Below are 20,879 nucleotides of genomic sequence, written 5' to 3'. Positions count from 1 at the left end.
CAGAGCTTCCTAGGAAACAAGCCTCCGTGAGAGAAGCTGTTCTGCAGAAGGGAGACGACACTTCAGTGGTGACAGCTGCAGAGCCAGAAATTCAGCCTGGGTAGAGGCCAGTTTCTCTCATTTTTTGTGAGAACTTATCGCTGACCAAAGTACCAGTGCAATGGAATTAGGTCAGCAGAGAATTTAGCCTGCTGTCTCTTAAGAAGAAGCAGTGTATCTTTGCTTTTCAGAACTGGATAATGCTCTTCATATCTTCTTTTATTTCTTGTAGAGCAGCCTCTCTCTTATGTTCACTCACGTTTAATTTTACTTTCATTTTCTCTCTAAGATTTACCCTGCTCTGGTAACTAGCCATACAGTTAACACTTTGACGTCAGACATCACTGATAACACCTATGTCAGAGGGCATGCTAAGCATATGTAATCAGGAGAGAAATTATCTAAAAGAACTGATCAAAAAGCACTGATCTTGGGTGTCTGAAGCACACTGCAGATTCGGCTTATTGCAATAAACCTGCGTTCTGGAGACAGCATTACTACAGCAAGGAACTAATGGAATTTTACTTTTAAGCCATGTCTTTCGTAGTAAACATGGATCGTATTTTGGCTCAAAACATTACCTTCCTCTCCTCCATCTTGGCGCTGACCAAGTTCCATTTCTGTTCCAACAGCGTGACGCTCTGCTCCGTCTTTGAACCAGAGCCAGAGTCATCGCGGCTTAGCAGGATCAATCGCCCCTTGGCCAACAGCTGACTGTAGACCTCTTCGTTGGCTTTGAGTTGGGCATACAGCTCCTACACCAAACCACCATCGAAACATTAGAGACAGAGCTCTGTATCAGGGATTTGCAGTTCTCTAGACTCCAAGTTTGTGGAGACACTGGGGTTAGGACACACAGCAAACTGACAGTGAGATATTTATCATCATGCTATCAGCAGAGATAAGCAGTTCATTAAGATAGTGGGAAATTCTGTCCATAGCCATCATCTGCAAACCTAATGGTCCTCTGTAACCCTGGAGAGAGAAATGGCAAGAGAGACACTCATCCCATTCCCCAGTTATACTACACCAGGAGTTCTCAAACTGGGGGTTGGGACCCCTCAGGGGGTCACGAGGTTATTACATGGGGGGGGTTGCAAGCTGTCAGCCGCCACCTCAAACCCCACTTTTCCTCCAGCATTTATAATAGTGTTCAATATGTTAAAAAGTGTTTTTAATTTATAGAGGGGGGGGTTGCACTCAGAGGCTGGCTTCGTGAAAGAGGGCACCAGTACAAAAGTTTGAGACCCCCTGGACTACACCATGCGGCACAGACATGTTTCTATGCTGACATTTCAGAGAGAAGTTAGTTGAAATAAAGGCATTTGAAATCTTTACCATATGGGCATTGAGTTGTTCACGGGCAGTTTCTGGCAAACCTCCTGTGGGTTTTGATGCAGATAGTTGGCTCTCCATTCTTGTTAGCCAGAGGAGGAAGTCTTCAATCTCGCCATGGAAACCCTGGGCCTGTTAAGGAACACAAGATCAGCCAGGGATCAGATGACAGCAGCAACCATTGCCTGGCTTTCAGGTTTAACACTGGGGTTCCTGACATGGTGGATGAGGTGGCAGAGAAGAGTTTTACAAAGGCACTAAAAAGAGGATGTATATTGTCATATATTTTTTAAACTATATAATCATTTCAGCAAGTTCACACACACAGCTGAGTTCTCAACGAGAAAAGGCTCGTCCTGAAGAGCAGAACTTCCCCTCGGAATGAATGCACCTTTGGTTTGGAAAGAAGTAACTTGCTATTTACAGACTGTTCGTGCCTCCTGTCTATGGCCTGGTCTTCGCGGCTGAAAAAAGTGTCCTTTTCACCGGGCTGGGGGTGGGGTAACTAATACATGTGAGTTATCCCAAGGTCAAAAGACAGCAAAGATGAGGTACTTTATAGTTCCATCATGAGGTAAACGAGGCGAAGCTAATCCCAAGTGGGGGCATAGTGGTGTCCTCACCTAGTTTACCTCAAGGTAAATCTAAAGAGCCCTGTCATCTTGGGACAGCTCACATGAGTTACTTACCCTGAGGTAACAGCACCTTTTCTAGTAGTGAAGACAAGACAATACATCACCTCCTCTAACCTTCACCCTGGAAAGAGACACCAAGCCAACTCGGACACCCCCTGCGGATCTCTTCTGCATGCATGAACATTTCTGTCTCCAGAACAAGCTCACTGACCTGCTGAAGCATTGACTGCAGGTGCTGCTCCCTCTCCTCTGTTTTTTGCAGGACAGACTCCCAGCACGAATTCAGTTTCTCCAGCCGGTTCCGCAGGCTGCTCGCGTCGTCTCCTGCACTGGATTCCAGGAGCTCATTGCCGGCTTTATTTACTGTCTCCACCGTTGCTTGGTGAGCCAACACATCATTCTTCAGCACCTGCACAGCGTGGATTGGGTAACGTTAAGACACATGCCTCTAAAATGTTCTGCTAACCCCAGCACTATCCCAAAGAAATAAATCAATGCAAATTACTTCCTGGGAGCCATCGTCCCCTTTAAGGCCAGATAAAAAGGTAGAACACAGAATACGTACGTGGTGTTTGGCAAGTTCTACTTCAATGACCCTTGGGTCACCATTGATTGGTCTTTGGGCATCTAACAAGTCTTCTGTATGGGTCAGCCAGGCCATCAGTTCTGCTAATGCATGCTGGAACTGACCAAGTGCCAACAGAGCAGTTTCTAGCTTGTGCTGTTCAAAGGTGACAAAGAAAATGTTAATCAGGAGGGAGCAGGAAGAGGATGCTGACGCGGACGACTCAGGTTTATTTTCAGCCCTGGGTTTTGGCAGCCCACCCTCACCATACCTGTCTGTGAGCAATCTTCTCGCCCAAGTTCTCCCAGAGATGTTTCAGCTCTGTCAGTGGTTCCCTGATGATGTCTCTGTCTGTCTCATCCGTCGCTTTTTTTAGCATCAGTTCGCCTTGGTGATTAAGCTTCTCCATTTCAATCTGCTGCTGGTAAACCTCCATTTTAAACTCCTGCCAAAGTGTGGAGGGGGAAACAAAACAAAAAAAACCAAACAAACAAACTGCAGAACTCTGCCTCCAACACAGAACAAGCCCTGGAGAACTGTGTCTATTGCAGACCGCTTACCTTCATCTCATTCAGCTGCTCCTTAACAGTGTTGAGGTCAGTGCCAACAGGTGGCATATTGCACAGCTTAATCACAGTGTTATCCAGCCAATCAAACATTGCCTAAGAGGAACACATACACAATTAGGAAAACCAAACCTCCACAATCATTGGACAAGGCAAACCACACCCGTTCCACAGGCCATCAGCAGAGCTGGGGGCAGCTGTGCCATGCTTGGACTAATCAACAGAACTTCTCTTTCAAGGCAAACACATGGGTAGTTTTCACGCTCCACAAACACACTGCTTACTGATCTCCTTCCTTCCACTGACTGCAGCACAAGCAGCAGACTAGGATCAGGCACATTTCCCCCATCCCTTGCCACCCTGACCCCAAAATGTACAATTATTTGAGAAGGTGAACGCAGGCTGGGTCAATTTCAAATTGTCACAGGAGAAGCAGAAGAAATCCTGATTGAATGCTCTGCTTTCAGCTGGTCATTGGACACAGGGCCTAACTTAGATAGTCACTGCCCCAAAGAACTGACAGTCTTTTTGTTTTGTGTTCATGCAGCACCTAGCACAATGGGCTGCTGGTCCACACCGTATGAATAACCACCAACAGCTGCCTCACCTGCAGCGTATCCTGATACTGCACAGCAGACTGCATAGCCTCCCCGAGTTTCTCTAGCCTCTCCTTCCAGGTTTTGTTTAGGTTTTCCCATGCATTGTTCATCTGCAAAACACAGGATTGCCCTCAAATTCAATACACTATTCCATCTGAACCAACACTGCCTTTCATGTGGCTTTTACCTGAATTCTGAGCTGCTGGTTTTCCTACCTCATCAATGCTTTTCTTCACTTCTGGTTTTTCAGTTTCACCACAGGCCATAATCAATTCAGCTCCAAGCACACGAATAAACTCCAGTTCTTCATGCACGCCATCAGTTTCCTCTTTGATTGTCTATATTCAGAGAGTGCAATGAATTAAAAAATCGGTTTGTTTAGTAAATGCTATTCCAAAACTCCATTTGACAGTGCATGCCATGGGTGCTAGAGTGCAGAGATTACATCCGCTAGCTAATGTTTTGCATTCTAGTTGAAGACAGAGACTAATTAGTCCTCACCCAACAAGTGCATCACATTAAGAAGCAGGTATGTGTTTTCATTATCTACCAAGGTAATTGAGTCCAATCCACACTTCTTACATTGCCTGATGCATGGGATGCTGTCACCATTTGCAAACAGATGGGAAAAACGAGGTAAAAATCACATCTGCATTTGTCTGAACTGGAAAGATGGTGACCCTATCTGCAAGTTATAGAGTTTTCAGAGTGTTTTACGAAACCAGGAATTAAACAGGCTGTCAGAGAGCCAGTATTTCTAAACCAAAGTCAGACCAGTTATAACGTGGGAGTGGCATGTACAAGTACAACGGGGTGAGATGTATATATACTTAAAAAACCCCTGAGTCAAACTACGGTCTACTAGGCAAACATCCAAAATGGACTCTACCACGTGATTCCAAATAGAGATGAGTGTTGCTGTCCATCCACTATTATCGTTTTACTCTAGAGTAGCCTTCAGTCTAACTGGAATGTAATCTGCATCTCATAATCTAGACAGGTCCAGCTCACATTAAGAGCAGCACCATGGGAACAATTATGCGCTAAACAGGGTGGCGGACAGCTCTGAACACTTGCTTGATAAGAGTTTTCCCCAGCGTAGTTACAGCTAAGATGATTTTAGCACTGTTTCAGTCTTTGGTAAAGGCCATTATTTTTTCCACTTGAAACGAAACAGTAACTTGAAATATTCTCCCCGATCCCCACCAAATCATGGCTCTCCCATGGTTTCTAAATAAAATGACAGCATGATTTGTAACCATGTCGAGTGCTCACAAAGCTGGGGTACAACAACATTTGGTCACATCTTCATTTGAGACCCAAACGTGGTTACAAGCTGTAGCACCGACGGGGCCTATGTGGAATGACATGTCCACAAGTCCTCACCTCTGCTGCCTCCACCTGCTGCTTGATGATTGATGGGTCAATGCCTGGGCTCTCCAGGTCGTGAACAATATCCTGCGTCTCTTTGACAGTAGTCAGGAGGGTTGCCATTTCGTACCAGAATTTCTCTGCGAGCTCCAGGACATCGAGGAACTTACTTTCACGTCCCTCTGCCTGAGCCTTGATGTCTTCCCAGAAAAACACCATCTGATTCAGCTTATCCTGGATTTCTGGAGGCGGGAAAGAAACAACAAGTCAGGACTCTTTATTCTTACCCTGTTCTGACCAGCAATCTCCAGTTACTAATCAAAGCATCTGGATACAAACATTATGATGAGAAAGGCCTAAGGGCTTGTCTACACAGCATTGAAACCCAAATCTGCAGACTCAGACTTTGGACGATGTAGATACCCACAGCCGTGGAGATGTTCAGGATCAGGCTGGCGCTCTGGCTCTGAAGCACAAGGAGGGGGTGGGTTTCAGAGCCCGAGCACCAGCCTAACCTGCAACGTTTGCCCGGCTATAGCGGGAGCCTGACCCAGTCTCCGAGACTCGCTGCTGGGGGGGGCCTCTTTTTGCTGTGTAGCCTTACCCTGAGGTAAGAATTAAAATGGTCAAGAGTGCAGAAATATGAACTTAGAAAGAAGATGTGACAAACACCAAGATACAGCTACAAAGCCTTCATTTATCCAGATAACAGTTACAAGTCTGCCCATGTGCTCGCCCTACATCTGACCACCTCTCCATGCTTATTCAGTCCACGGGCTCATGCCCAAGACTGCCAACAAAGGTGCCAGTCGTATTGGTGGTTTTGTGATGTGGACATTTCTGCCCCCCCTTCAGGGCCTGAATTGAAACCAATTCACTGGGAATAGACCCCCCCGAGAGCTGTCACGGGGTAACAGTCTGCAGTTCCCTCTGAACTGGGCAGGATTTGGACCCATCACTGAGCAGACAAATGCGCCTTATTGCTCTGTCAACACCAGGCCCCCAATAAACAAGATACATTGTGGTTATGAGAGAAACTTGCCATCCTAGATACGTTAAATATAACCAACTGCCTCTCTGAGTGGACGTGAGACGTCTCCGGCACCTCCATGCGATACCTTTGGCTGCCAGGTCCTTGTCTGCCCCCTGCGATCGCCCGATCAGCTCTTCCCCACGGCGTTTCAATGCCTCGAAGGTTGGCTGCAGTTTTTCCAGTTCCATGGTGGAATTTTTGTTTTCACTGATGCACTCCCTGATTTTATCAACTTCGGCTGGGATCACGGGTGGCATGCGCAGGCGGGAGGAAAGGTTCTCCAGCATCTCCAGCAAAGGCTCGATCTTATCATGGAACTGAACAAAGGCAAGTCCATCAGGCAGGTTAGAGGACCGTACGGTACTGAATTACTCCAATGTATGCAGCATAATGTTAAGCGCATGTGAAGTGCTCTCTTTTGCTAAAGAGAATTAATGTTTCCTAGAATGCCCATTACACCTGCAGCCTCCAATCTGATGTCTGCCACCGGTTTTGTCGCTAACAACTGCATTCTGGTTGCAGGAGTTTGCAGTTAGCTAAGCCTACAGAGAGGGCACAGGAAACCGCGAACCAAATGCAGCAGCAGCTTGTTATTGTACCCAAACCCACAAAATTCAAGTTCGACTGACATCCCCTTCCCTCCAAAGGGCAGTGCCACAGAATGGGCATAGGAAGACTCAGTCACACTAGTCCTGATCCAGGTACCAACACATTAGCTGTAACCTGCGTGTGTTTGGCTCCACAGGGGCCTCAGCTCAGGGGAGCCTGGCACAGAAACCATCTCAACTCCCAACCCGACTGCAACCACCTGGTGGAAAGCACGTGTGTATAGGAAAGGAGAGAGAATGGGACACTGTGCTGCTTGAGCTTCAGGTTTCTGCTGTTGCTTTGGCTAATCTTGCTGCCAAAGGAAGGAGATTTGGCATTGTTAAAGTTAGCATTAAAAATAATCTAGTGTTTATAAGACAGAATGAAGGGCAATAAGGGAAAGTTTGTTATAACTAGATGTCTGCCCACAGAACTGGACCTGCTACTCTCACACAGTAAGAGAGGCTCTTGCTTCTGCTGAGTTTCACATTATAACGGCAGAGAAAAAGGAAATAGATTCTAGGTGCAAACTCTATCATCACTAGATTCTCTTAAAACTAACAAACGTGGGCGAACCAACCACTCACGCCTGCTAAGGCAGAATATACTTCAGCGTAGATCCCTTTTATAGTAAAATGGTTTTTTCCCTATGGAACACTTGAATTCTAAGCAGAAGCTCACTATAGAGTGGAACTTCAATTTGCACATTGCAACAAAACAAAAGAGTCAAGGACTTCAATTCCTCAACCGAAATGGAATTTCACTGTGTCTGAGTTTGTTCTTAACAGGTTCCAGTGAACTGCATACAGAAACATAATACAGTAGAAATCTGGGTATCAAATGAATTAAGACTCATCTAGCCCAACGAATGAGAACGTAAACAAACAGCTAACGTGGGGAGGCTTACCTCTGTGATCTGCAATGGCGGGGCGCAGTCAACACAACAATGAAATGGGACCATGTGGGGAAGACAGGAACAGGCAGCAACACACAAAGATAACACATTCCACAATGTGAGTGAGAGATGAGACGGAAGGTATGTGTTGGGGGGAAAAACTTGGAGTTAATACAAGTGCAAACCAAGAGAAGTGACTAAACAACGCAGGAATACATAACCCAGATGTGACGACCAAACTGTGCTGCGGTAAATAATTAGCTGAAGTGAAACATAGCTACAAACGCTAATCCCAATTGCATGCATCAGAAGTTCTTCACATCCTTTCTCCACTTCAATATGTACAATCTCTGCCCTTCCTTTCACATAGTTCTTCCCTTTTAGGACTCCTCTACAGAGTCTGTATACAAGGGAAGATGGTTAACTCTCCCATGTAAATGATCTTGTAGTTGTTCATTATATGTACAGTAGTTTCCTGCTTATCGGGAACAAGATCCAGTTCTCTAAGTGCTACTCAGTCTCGCCAGACCTGTCCATCATGGGCAGATGCCAAAAAGCCCTTTTAATGAGGAACATTATTAAGACTGTAAACATTTATTACTCTGTTTACATCAGGATTCAATCTCTTTCTGTACCGCTTTTGCAAATCTATCAGCACCAGCCTTCCCAGACACCCCGAACAGGCAAGCATTATGCAGCTCAACCCACTACACACCAGCTTGGCAGCAATTGGTTTCCTAAAACAGATCTGAATAGTAACGGGGTTTTAGTTATAAGAAACGGTACAGATGTAAACTTCAGAGCCCGCCGTCCCCAGGGAGTTGTGATAAACACGAACACAAAACTGCGGCTTCTTTGTCCGCAAGGAGAAATGTACCTGAGTGGATTGTGAAACAGCCTCATCTAGTGCCAGTGCTCGCTGGCGCACCTCCTCTTTAATTCTGGCATACATGGTCTCAGCAGTCAAATATTTCTTCTGTACCATCGCTCCTTCCTCAGGGTTGAGCTCCTTCAGCTGCGGTCCAATTTTCAGCAGCTTGTCAATATGAGGCTTATGTTCTGCTATAGACTCTCTTAGTTGCTATAGGATGGAAAAAATAGATGTGCATTCAAATTCACAGCATATTTAAGTCATGCCATCAATTTCCCGGGCATCTCTTGGACCACAGGAAGGCTTTCCAACTGACCTCAGCAGTATTCCCTCACCTTCAAACCAACCCCCCACAAGGAGCTGATATTCCCACCCCCCAAGGTGATAATTCTGATAAGGAGCTGCTCTTTCTTTGCACATCTGTTCTTTTAAGGAGAACACACAAGCCCTCATGGCATCATTACACCCAGAGGACAAATATAAAGACAATCAATATCCCATGGGTTTACATTCAAAATTTCTATTTAAAATACAAACTCTTAGGGGTGTGACAAGTACCTGATCTGGATTAGATTTCTACAGATGTCATTGCGACAGACAGGTGGAAACTCCAAAAACTGGAGAGTTTAGATAGCTGCCTGCCACCTACAGGTCTCCAAACTACACTCATCAGTAAGGCTAAGATTTTGTTACAGAGGTCATGGAAGTCATGGAATCTGTGAGTCCAGAGACCACTGAGACATTTTTGCTCCTGATGCAGTGGAGTTGGAGCTGTCAGCTGGAGGGGCCTCCTTGCAACTCCCAGTCACAGCGGGCAGCGAGAACCCCTGCAGCTCCCAGCTGCCATCGCAGGTGGATCCCACAGCTCCCAGCCAGCACAGGTGATCCTGAAGCTTCCAGCCACCACAGGCAGATCCCACAGTTCCAAGCTGCTGTGGAGGCAAGGAGGACCCCGTGCTCTCAGCTACCATGGGTGGGAGGAACCCTGGAGCCCACAGCAGTGGTGAGTGCTGGACCCTTTTCTTTCCCCATTTCATCGTAGTTATTTTTAATAAGTCAGGGACAGGTCACTGGCTTCCATGAATTTTTGGTTATTGCCCTTGACCTTCTGGGACTTAAAATACCCGTCACAAAATCTTAGCCTTATTCATTAGCCCTTTTAGGATGAAGCCTCCATTTTATAGAGGGCGGAATCAATTTTACCTGGTGCAAATGATGCAAATGAAAACCTCTCCCCCTTACCCTCATATCCTCCTGCTGCTGCTTGAGCTGCTCATGATCAATAGCTGGAGGGGGTAACTGTGCTATAAGCGCCTGTGTTTCTTCAATCCATGGGCTGAGCTCTTCATACGTCTCCCAGAACTGGTTCACCAAGACCTGTGCACGCTCTAAGCACGCGTAGCGCTCCGAGTTGAGTTGGCTAACAGCATCATACTGCTTCACAAGCGATTCTGTTTTCTCCTAGAGGGAACAGGAGGAGGGTGTGGAGTTGGTGACGGATGCAAGGGCAGAGAAAATGAACCAGCCGCATGCTGTGAACGGAAATGGCGGAGTCCTGCGACTGCACGCTGTAAGGCCAACCAAAATGGTATCTGAGATCCCTACAACTTTCCCCTTATAAACACTGCAACAAAATTAAAAAGTTAATAAACGGGAAACGACTCCCATGGGTATTACTGATTGGCATGATTAGAGATGGAATAATTTTAAATCAAGGAGAAAGATATAAGGAAACGGATGGATGCAGAAAATGTGCATGCTGCTTTTCTCCCTCCCATATTTAATCCACTACTTGCCAGGAGGAGCTCTGCTGTGTAAGACTCTCTCATGAGGTGTACGTGTATCAAAACCACGGAGATACCTGTAGCAAAGCTTTCTGTTCTTCTCCACATGTGCCAAAGATCTCGTTACGCTGGCTGAACAGCTCATCCATAGAATCTTTGTGTCGAATGATGTCTATGGAGAAAGCCTGTAGGAAGGAAACGTTAAGAATGAGAAAAATCAGAATTATCTCCAAGCCACAAAGCTTCTTGTCTTCCCACAGAGCTTGTACTGAGGGGAATGGATTTCTGAAACTCTCCCAAAGTGGTCAGATGACAGGTGAAAATGACCACTAGGTGGTGAAGTAAACCAGAGACTGTAAACACTCAATCAAATATACTGTGACACATCTTTGTAATCTGACTTCACCTGCAGCTTATTGTGTTTTCTTCTCAACTATGTTTTGGAATTTCACTCTTAATAAATTGACGTCTCTTTCAGAAGCCTGGGAAAAGCCAGTTGAAATTAGAGACTGGTTCAGACTTGGATCAGCTCACACATCAAGTTCATTTTTACTGTTCACGAACTCAGCAGCGCCTCACTCCTTACACAGAAACTCCAAGATGGTGACAGAACCAGTAGCAATAGACCAACCTTTGCACCCTACAGAAAAGTTAGGGAACTATTCCAAGCATAGGTGCTGATGCCATGGGTGCTCCAGCCAAAATTGGTGGGTGCTCTGCACTCACTGGGAGCTCCCCCTGCCCCAGCTCACCTCCACCTCCGCTCTGCCCCCTCCCCTTCCCCCGAGCGCACCGCCGTGTCCTGCTTCTCCCCCCTCCCTCCCAGCGCTTCCGCCATGAAATGGCAAGGCTGGGAGGGAGGGGGGCTGAGGGGGAATGCGGCTTGCTTGGGGGAGGAGGTGGGGCCGGGGCAGCGATTTGGGGAGGGGCCCAATAGGGGCAGGGAGGTGCAGAGTTTGGGCAGGGACTTTGGGGCAGGGATGGAGTCTGGGGCAGGGAGGGGCTGCGAGCACTCACCAGTGCAGAAAAAAGTTGGCACCTGTGATTCCAAGTTCTGCCACTAATTTGCTGTGTGACTTTAGGCAAATCACTTCCCCAGATCTGTCCCTCAGTTTCCCCACCTACTAGTGACCCACTTCACAAGGGTGTTGTGAGGCTGAACAACAGTTAAAGCACTTTTAGACAAGACTGTTGATGAAAGGTGCTGTAATACAACTATAATTTATATTCCAAGGGGCCATGTGATTAACAATAGACCCACAATAGCTGAAAGCCAAGCTTAGCTCACTGTAACTTCACATGTGATGGTTCACTTCCTCTCTTTATGACAACACTAATTATTTTTTCTTCCCTTTTTTTGGCAAAAGCCGATGAGACTTTCTATTTCTATTGCTGTCAAGTCTGGGAAAGGATACTGAACTCTTTATTTAAAGCTCCACCTGAGGCAGCTGTTGTTAGCTTATTTATCAATCAAGTCTTTTTTCCTTTGCAATCTTTGTATGACCTCAATTGTGTTGTAGTGGCCAGCTCTTATCAACGATACAAAATCCAGTACGTTTTTGCCCCAATTATGGTCACCAGGAGGGAAACCAAGGACACCAAAGATGATTTTCCACTGAAGGGAACAGTCAGAGATATGCAGATCTAAAGCATTTACAGGTAGCCTTGTTATCTGAAGTTCATTCTTCTCTAATGGCATTAACTTTGCAGTGTTTCACGGCATTCAGACTTAGAATGCCCAGGTGGTTATGTCTATGCTAGAAGCCCCAAACTGACTTGTGTGTTGACAAAAGCTTAGAAGCCACCATGATCTAACCATGATTTTTAACATTGGGCACCCAAAACCAAGTGGTGACTAAGATGTCTAAACACTCTGAACTCACAGCTCAGGGGTATGAGCTGGCACCAGACTGACCATGTAAAAGTTACAGTACATGGTATCAAATCTAACCTAGATCTGAGAACATGCAAAAGGAAAAAACCTATTCCATGTTCAGGTGAGAAAATGTTTGCTAGCAAAACTGTGGAAGGATATGAAAACTGCACTACATACACCTACACAAACTAATTACAGCTATGATATAAGGTGGGTGACAAGGGAATCTAATAAACCCATGACGAAAATGTGTGGAATATTGTAGCTTCTAAGACATCTAAAAACATGGATGTCTAAACAACTGAAAATTAGCCTAAAGTGGAGCTGGAGTGCTGGCAGGCCTGCAGTTAGAGGGCTAGATACCTTGATATGAAGAGTTGTTTGTCTAATTCAGCCACATTTTAAACATGCAGCTCTTGTGGTATCTTGAAAATTCAGGCATATCTTGTCCTGGAGGGATCATTCTTAACTCACCACCTCAGTATCTCTGTGACTTAAAAAACCAGCCGAACTGCTGTTCTCTGGATAGGTCCAGTCTCGGCTCTGTAAAACTAATGCGGCTCCCTAGAGAAAGATCATGCTGTACCCTAACCAATAAACTCTCTATCCCTTCACCCAAATGACTCACCCTCATGACTGAGTTTTACCCGTCCTACTCTAGCTCATCACAGCCACTTGCAGCTCAATCCAAGCTAATAAATTATCACCTTCCTCTCCTACACAACCAATGATTTGCCCTACTCCAGGCAAATGAATTAATATCACCTTGACATACCAATTAGCTGTTCCACTTCACTCATCACCTCTATTCAAGGAGCGATTTTCTTCTCCCCGCGGCTCCAGACAACGAGTAAGGTCTTGCCCATCCTTTTACCCCAGAAGCAAAGTAGTGCATGCATATTGCGCGTACCTTTTGGACCTGCAGCTGGGCTGTTGTCTGGTCTTGCTCCAGACGAATTGGACCAAGTGCCATCAATTTCCGTTTGGTCTCAGCAACCCAGGCTAATTCTGCATCAGCAGCTTGCTCATACTAGCGGATAGGGAGAGGAGACCGAGCGCAACAAATTAGCGACACACACGGAGCAAGGACAGCATTTCCACAGATGCACAAACCAACACGCCAGCAACACACACACACAAAATTACACACACAGACAATGGTCTCATAGATACATATCTCCATACTACAGACAGCAATGTGGACTCACAACTGGAACAACGGAAATGCACAGCAATGTGCAAAGGTGATAGGCAGAGACCCAACAGGCCCGAGACTACACATAGCCAAGGACAAGGCCGACTCAAGGAAGATACAGCCAGACAATGAGGTGCAGTGACATACGTACAAAGAAAGACATGGAAAAACAACATAACCTTAACGCCAACACACACCAGCAGGTCTTATTCTACGTTTGATTTGAGGAAAATTACCAGGCTGTTTTTTTGGATTTTTTTTAAAAGAAGCTTCCCACCCCCAAAATTGAAAACAATTGCAGTTCTACTCAGAGTAATGTGGCAATAATTGCTCAACAATCTGGAGGCAACATTTCCACAGAGAGATGCCTAGGAAAAGGCTTAGGAGAATTCACTTTTTTAATAATGTTGAGGGATAACATCTATGTTTATTTTTAAGCAATTATGGGGAAAGGGTCAGGCAATAATTATTTAATGACCGTAGACGTTGAGATGTACAAAGTGAAGGATTTAAAACTTACAACACAAACTGTCAACATCGAATACAGACGAAGTAAACAGCCTTAAATCTACCTTTGATCAATTCCCAAGCAGAATTTTTCTTCCTTTGCTTATCTTAAATTTTGATGCTCATGGATGGAAATATTCTTCATCAGTTTGTGCGCAGGGTGAAATTGAAGTTTGCTGACATTTACCAATAAAAATCTAATCCTTCCAAGCCTACCTAAGCAGCAGCAGATAGCTGTCCTAAGGGACGCCATCCCTTTCAACAGGTATCTGCTTTGGCTCTGTGGAGACCCCAGCAGAGAACACACTCTTTTTTATATGGTGAAAGTGAAATGACAAGCTACATTTCCCCCTCTTTTAGCAAACATTTAAAGAGAAAGTACCCTTTTCTGCAAGAGAAATAAAAACAGCCCTGGGTTTTATATGCAGGACTCCTATGAAATAGGCCAGCAGTGGAAAGAGCTAAACAGACAAATATAGCTGAATACTCATGGGATTTAAAGCATACATTCTCAACTTCGCTAACCATGATCCGAAACGTTGGTCAGCGTAGTCCATTACACCCTGGGTGTTGACGAATAGCTGCCATCAGTTGACATGATTAACACATCATTGCCTGGAAGAGGGTACTGGCTTCTTCAGCAGGTTTTAAAGCACAGAGCAGCACCGCAACTAGCAAGTTTAGCGCTACAGAGTATAATGAAGCAAGCCCTTTAAATGCCCTTTCTGTCCACAGGGAAAGAGACCGCTCTTTCACACCACAGTTTTGTTTGGATGAGTTCTGCTTGTGCTACCTGTGCTCAAAGCTTTAGGAGAAAAGTTTAGCTACTCACTATCCTCCTCAATCCCCAAAGAATAAGGTTTTAGGAAGATTCTTATTCTGGAATAAATCCACGGGCTGGCAGAATTACAGATTACATTTCTGGGCCTGAGAGTTCACCTGTCACCAGTTTTAGACACAATCCTCTAGTGCCGTAACCCAAAAGCCAGAAGCACTAAGTTAATACAGAGCTTCTCTAAGAGACACTGAACTATCACCAAAACCATTATAAAGTCAGATTGTTCAGAAACCAGCTAGACTCGATCCCCAATTCTATCACACAAATTCCCCAAACGGGTCATTTCTCAGCATTAGTTGCTGCTTCCCCACCATGCGATTCTCATGTCTAAAGCTACAGTTATGCTGCTGCTTAGAGGGAAGCAGCGGTGAATCCGCTGGCATGCAGTCCCCGCCAAACCCTCTCCTGAGCGAGGCACAAGAGATTATAAGGTTACCTGTTGTGACCTTTGTATAGCAGCATCTATTTCGTCCACTCTCTGCCTGATAGTGTCACTGACCATCTTGTACTGTTCGTTGGTATCCGACACGAGTTTGTCCAGCCCTTCGCGGGCTCGCCAGGGCACCAGTTCCAAGAGGGCACGGCTCACCTCATTGACAGTATCCAGAATAAGTCTGTGCTCCATAACCTCCTTCTTAAGCTCCTGAGGAAGACATATAGTGAGAGTACATCTCAGTTAACATCCTCAGTACACTGTTGGCAAGAGGCCTTCCTGCATCTGAATCGTTAATGGTCCTGCGGCCAAGTTCTCTTCATTCTTTTCACAGGTACAAGATCCCCAATGGAGCTGTTCACCAGCATATCAGTAATGGCTGTCGTTTAGCAGGAATGCCCCGTTTGCCAAGTACTATTTGAACCCACAGGGGAAAGGAGGATAAGGCAGCACTCATAAGAAGGCAGATACATGCAATAGCAAGGTGCACATCTTGATGGGTCCAAGTAATTTGAAAAGGTTTTTTCAGCTGAAGGCTGGCATCCTTGGGGGAAACTGGCAGGGACAACATGAGAAGAGACAAGAGAGGATGAGCAGGGAGGGGCAGCTGTGAATGGCATTGAAGGCAAGGACTAGTAGCTTGAATTTCGTGGGGTGAAAACTGGGGAGTCAGTCAATAAGAAGGATTCAAAGAGGGAGCACTGGGGTCAAAATGAGGGCAGGGAAGATGAACTTGATATCTGTATTTTGTATGGAGGGGAGGGGGACGACGTGGGTGCTAGACAGGCTAGAAGTGAGGAGATTATAGGCACCATGTTACCTTCTGCTTTGTTAATATATTTTTAATCTTTAAATGAGCTTTGAGATTTCTGAGTTGCAGACTTCCATAAGCCGAAAAAGGACGGTGCCTCATTTGCTTCTTAAAGTGAAATATTGTTGCTATTATTTGCATTACCATGGTGCCGAAGAGCCCTCGTCACGGACCAAACAGATATTTTCCCTTCCGTTATCCCCCCACTTTAGGCATTATGCGTTAAGAGCAAATTCTCTCCTATACTCTCCACTATACCCTCTGCAGTTCACTCTTAATGCAATGCGCAAGCTCCCACAGCTCACTGGCTCTGGTGCATTCCCTTGTAAAGATCCATCCCAGCTTTTGCCACTGAGCTCAATATTTCAGAAGTTCTGACCTTCTGCCTCTGCTGGAATTGGGGTATCTGTTCTCCAACAGGTGACTGCCCCCCACTGGACATCAGCTCCTCCTCCACCTCACTCATCCAGCTGGTTAGTTCCTCATGTGTAGACTGGAACTTGGTGGCCAGCTGACGAGCCTGCTCTAATGTCCTGAGAGCCTTGGAGCTAGTGGCTGTGATATCTGAGTAACGAGTCTTGATGCCATCTAGTTTCTCCTGAATTAGTAACACCTCTTCCCCTGTGAGATGGAAACACAGTTAGTTATGCGTGTCCAAGGTTGGTTTTCTTTTAAAGCAGCCTGTTTTCCTGCTTTCTGATTTAAATGGCTACTTTCAGAATCCCTTTTTGTCAAGTCAATGCAAGCAAGAAGCCGTTTTCACAACCATGGAGCTACTTTTGCAACTGATATTTTCCTTCCAGCCATGGAAAATTCCTCCTCCTTCCCACCATGGAAATGAAACCAGCAACAAAGTCTTTTTTGCTTGAGGTTCCGATAAAACCCTGAAGTTACCAGCACTTTGTTCTTGACTAACGTGAGACACCTCTGAGAAAGAAGGAGCCATTTCTGAGAGGACAGGAAACCAAGGAACTGGTTTTTGTTATATCAACTTTTCTAGAACATTTGTTCATAATGCAGACTACCTCTTAGTAAACAGACTGCCTTAAGTGCCACTTCTCCTCCCACTCACGAACGGCTGACATCCACACGGCAACTGCAGCAATTGCGTACATGGAAAGTAATATTAGTAAAGCGCTTGGCGTATTTTTAGCCTCTTTTAATGTGATTTAGCAGCTGAAAAGAAGGAGCGGAGCCTGTGCTGGGTTGCAGGCCAGGTCTGCGGAGATCACCAAAAAGTGAACCACACAGACCTCTGTTTGGGAACTTCTGCTCGACAGCAGTCGGCATGTCTAAGGGGAGGGCGCGTCTGCTGCTCTGTGTTTGTACTGTGCCTACACAGTGGGGTGACCCTTAGGCACCATCATAATAAACATATTAAATACTAACTCATAGTCTACTACGCAGAATGAATGTGTGTGGAACATCATCCAGCTCTGCAGCATCTTAAGAATAGCCAAGATCAACAGCCTGCTCTGCACAAATTATTGCAAACAACAACAACCAGGCTTCTCAGCTAGTCCAAAGCTTGGCTGAGGGGAAGTGCCTTTATCAGATCAGGCCTAGCAGTCTGTTCATCTCTTCTGATACCTGTGGTTTGTTTCAGAAGCGCTTGCCCGTTTTTAATGGCTTGGTCCACATTCTTTTTTCTGTTCACAATCTCCTCGTTCAGGGCCTGAATGGAAAGAACCAACAGCAGTTACCATCTCCATGAAGGTGGCCCTTCAGCTGTGTAGGCGACCAAGTGCAGGAGAGAGAGAAGACAGACCCCAGAGGAAGCACAGCTTTCTCTCTGTATTCCCCAGGGACTGGAACCAGGTATGCAGCATGTCCTTCCTGCTCCCCCACCACTACACTTCCCTGCGACGCTTAAGGCTTAACTCAGGGCTAAGCACATTTCTTTACCATCCTCTGCCTCTGGATCTGTATTAATGAAGAATCCACTCTTGTATTAGAAATTAACCAACGCATAATAAATGAGCTAATTTAGACTCAACTGAGAGTCTTGATACGGAGCTGAAATCACTAATACCTGTGGGACAGTGTTTCTATTGCAAGAGACTGTCCAGTGTGCACCAGCAGAGAGACTCCCCCTCTAGCAGCTGAAATCACTGAGAGCTGTGTTAAGTGCGGTGAGGGAGCAGCTGGCAAAGACTGGTGTATGCTGAAAAACTTATACTGGCCTATGTATGTTGATCAGGAGTGTGAAAAAAACACACACACACCCAGCAACATAGCTATGCCTGACGAACTCCCTAGTGGAGACTCAGCTATGCTGACAGACGAGTGCTTTCATCTGCAGAGGTAATGTAATTTGGGGAGATGGTGTTCCTACATTGAGGGTACGTCCAGACTACCTGCCGGATTGGCGGGTAGCGATCAATCTATCCGGTATTGATATATCGCATCTTGTCTAGACGTGATATATTGATCCCCAAACACGCTCCCGTCGACTCTGGAACTCCACCAGGGTGAGCAGCGGAAGCAAAGTCGACGGGGAAGCCGCGGCCATTGATCCTGAGCCGGGAGGATGGGAGGTGAGTCGAAATAAGATAGTTTGACTTCAGCTATGCTATTCCCGTAGCTGAAGTTGCATATCTTACATCGACCCCCCCACCTCACCCCCAGTGTAGACCAGGCCTCACAGACAAAACCCTGTCAGCACATGCTGCATCCACACTGGAGGGCTATGCCGACATGGCCTATGTCTACACTACAGAGCTTATGTATGAGTGGAAACGGACTTTACCTCCCAGAAGAGGTGTTCAGTGCTGGAAAACACCACATTCCTGGCTCTGTAAATTCACTCATTCCAGTGAGAAAGACTGGAAGCTCTAAAGAAAAATCCTGGCAGCTCTGGTTTACTTAATCCAGGAGTTGGATGCAAAACATCTGAATAATTTACGGTCTATGGGACACCAGGACACCTTTTCTGGGGTGTGGGTGGGAGAGATTTGAGGGGAGGAGAGTTGTTTTTCATAAATGAAAGAAGTTTATTTTCTCCAACCTGAGAACAGAGAGGCCTATTTTGATGTTGATTAAAATTAAAGTCAAACAGAAACAAAAATGGAGCAAAACAGTTGCTATATTGCTAAATAAACAAACAAATAAATAAATATGAAAAAACAGAAAATGGCAATACCAGCTGGTCGGCATGCTGCTTTTGCAGGACGTCTCGTTTATAATCCTTTACGAATACCAAGCTGAGCTTGTCCTCAACCTCGGCCAGCCAGTTGAGCACTTCCACCTCATCCTCCCCAAAGAGCCTAGCGTTGGACAACGCCTGATCAAGCAGAGCTGCCTTCCGGCAGCACCGATCTTGAACCTCGTTGTACCGGGCCCGCAGCGAGTCTAGCTTCTCTGCCAGCAAGCCCTGTTCAGCTATGCAACTCAGGGAGGTGAGAGACTGCCCGAGACTGACCGCCTGATTCACGTCAGTCGCGCGACTCTCTATGTCTTCTGCTAGTGCCTGAAAATCCAGGGTGACAAAATGGACAACAAAAACAAATGATTGAAAATGGAATAAAACAGGGGGGAAAAACTTAAAGAATGAATTTAATTCATGATCAAACAAAATAAAGACAAAACCTACCAAGAAGGACACATGCTATAACAAATAAAAGGTTTAAGTTGGTTGCAAAAAGCAAAAGACACAACAGCTACATAGCTACATTATAGCCAGAAGCAAACAATGGGCCACCCATGTGATTTCTCACGTTCTCTATTTCAAAAGCGTGTGATAGCTGTCCCCATCACCATGCAGACAGCTTTCTGGACCCTATGTGCAACAATGGCCATCTTCCATGGACAGGGCTGTGTTTGCTTGAGGACCATTTCCTACCTTGTGACGGGTGATCTGCTGCTGGATTTTAACTGTCTGAGTACCAATGGGCTCAGAATTTGCCAATTTCTTCTCCGTCAAAGATAGCCAGTCTGAAATAGGCTCAGTGGTCTCATGGAATTGTTTAGCCAGAACCAGGATATCTTCCAGTTGTTTTTGCCTACATCACGATAACAACAAAGCTGCTAATTAGGCGTTAGGTCTTTTTTTTTTTAAATCAGGACAGTTAAGCAACTTAATGTTTGAGTGCCACCTTAACCATAAAGATTGTATTGCACTACAAAGCTTTTAACATGCTGCAGTGGCTAGAGGTCTGAGTGCAAATGCCTTTAAACAAAGCCATAGAAAGAAGGAACAGACACCTGGACTGAAGAGAGGTGTTTAACATCTAGTCAGGCAACCAGGAAATGCAAACACACGTTCCCTAGCAACTGCAGAACAATGCACTTTTCATTGATGTTGTGTAAGAGTCGAAGACAACCCCCACTTAAGTCAATAAAAAAAAAGCTTCCATTCTACACTATTAGATTTTTGGCCATCAACAGCACTGTCATAGAAATCTCCAGAAATGATAAGGGGCATTGCTAAAATCCTTGAATGTCAGGTTTGTAAGGACCATTAGGTGCTGGAGAAAGGCTCTAGACTGACAGTCCTTGAGACCGCGGCCCATTGATTCAGCTGGAATTTCAAATACGGTAAACTGTGGTTGACCCTTATGGGTGGCTCCACATATCATTATTCGAACTAGATCATGCAGTGAACTGCATCTTGTAAATGAGATTCGTGCAGCAGAAAGGTGCAAACAGTACTCTGGAGCTGAAGCTGAAAGTCAAACTAGGAGGAATAAAAATAAACTCGCATTGTGAAGAGAATTAATTTCATCTAAGCATCTCCACAGCATTATAAAACTGTGCCATCTGTTTCACCCTCCCAATGCACATTTCAGTTTAGTGTGTTTTCTGGTTGACACATGCTGTTTCCAGGATATTCCAGTAAAGGAATCTCGCTGAACTTCCCAAGTGTCGCTATCTGATGATTACAAACAGCCCACAACAGCGTCCAGTGGATTAACACCGGCTGCAAACCCGAAGTGCTGT

At 45.5% G+C, this 20,879-nt stretch overlaps 1 protein-coding gene across 16 annotated transcripts in view; it reads right to left on the bottom strand.

Annotated features, from left to right (window-relative positions):
• The window catches only part of MACF1 (microtubule actin crosslinking factor 1), a 250,864-nt gene that overhangs the window by 27,434 nt on the left and 202,551 nt on the right, over window positions 1-20,879 (bottom strand). For 11 of the 16 annotated variants that reach the window (XM_032789628.2, XM_075060891.1, XM_075060889.1 and 8 more), the window contains 19 exons: window positions 19,783-19,942; window positions 19,084-19,410; window positions 17,532-17,616; window positions 16,321-16,562; window positions 15,134-15,340; window positions 13,068-13,187; window positions 10,359-10,466; window positions 9,740-9,958; window positions 8,504-8,707; window positions 6,229-6,460; window positions 5,126-5,352; window positions 3,955-4,077; window positions 3,748-3,849; window positions 3,135-3,236; window positions 2,846-3,019; window positions 2,575-2,730; window positions 2,221-2,418; window positions 1,378-1,506; window positions 621-794 (listed from right to left, as the gene is read on the bottom strand). In XM_032789628.2, the coding sequence (XP_032645519.1) occupies window positions 621-794; window positions 1,378-1,506; window positions 2,221-2,418; window positions 2,575-2,730; window positions 2,846-3,019; window positions 3,135-3,236; window positions 3,748-3,849; window positions 3,955-4,077; window positions 5,126-5,352; window positions 6,229-6,460; window positions 8,504-8,707; window positions 9,740-9,958; window positions 10,359-10,466; window positions 13,068-13,187; window positions 15,134-15,340; window positions 16,321-16,562; window positions 17,532-17,616; window positions 19,084-19,410; window positions 19,783-19,942 (3,289 nt within the window). The remainder of the gene's footprint in view (window positions 1-620; window positions 795-1,377; window positions 1,507-2,220; window positions 2,419-2,574; window positions 2,731-2,845; window positions 3,020-3,134; window positions 3,237-3,747; window positions 3,850-3,954; window positions 4,078-5,125; window positions 5,353-6,228; window positions 6,461-8,503; window positions 8,708-9,739; window positions 9,959-10,358; window positions 10,467-13,067; window positions 13,188-15,133; window positions 15,341-16,320; window positions 16,563-17,531; window positions 17,617-19,083; window positions 19,411-19,782; window positions 19,943-20,879) is intronic. The other 5 variants (XM_032789629.2, XM_075060900.1, XM_075060898.1 and 2 more) reach the window with 1 other exon arrangement.

This window comes from Chelonoidis abingdonii, chromosome 25, assembly GCF_003597395.2.
Source record: "Chelonoidis abingdonii isolate Lonesome George chromosome 25, CheloAbing_2.0, whole genome shotgun sequence".
NCBI classification, from domain to species: domain Eukaryota; kingdom Metazoa; phylum Chordata; order Testudines; family Testudinidae; genus Chelonoidis; species Chelonoidis abingdonii.
The sequence above is the reverse complement of the archived record's forward strand: the minus strand, read 5'-3'. Positions and strand labels throughout refer to the sequence as shown.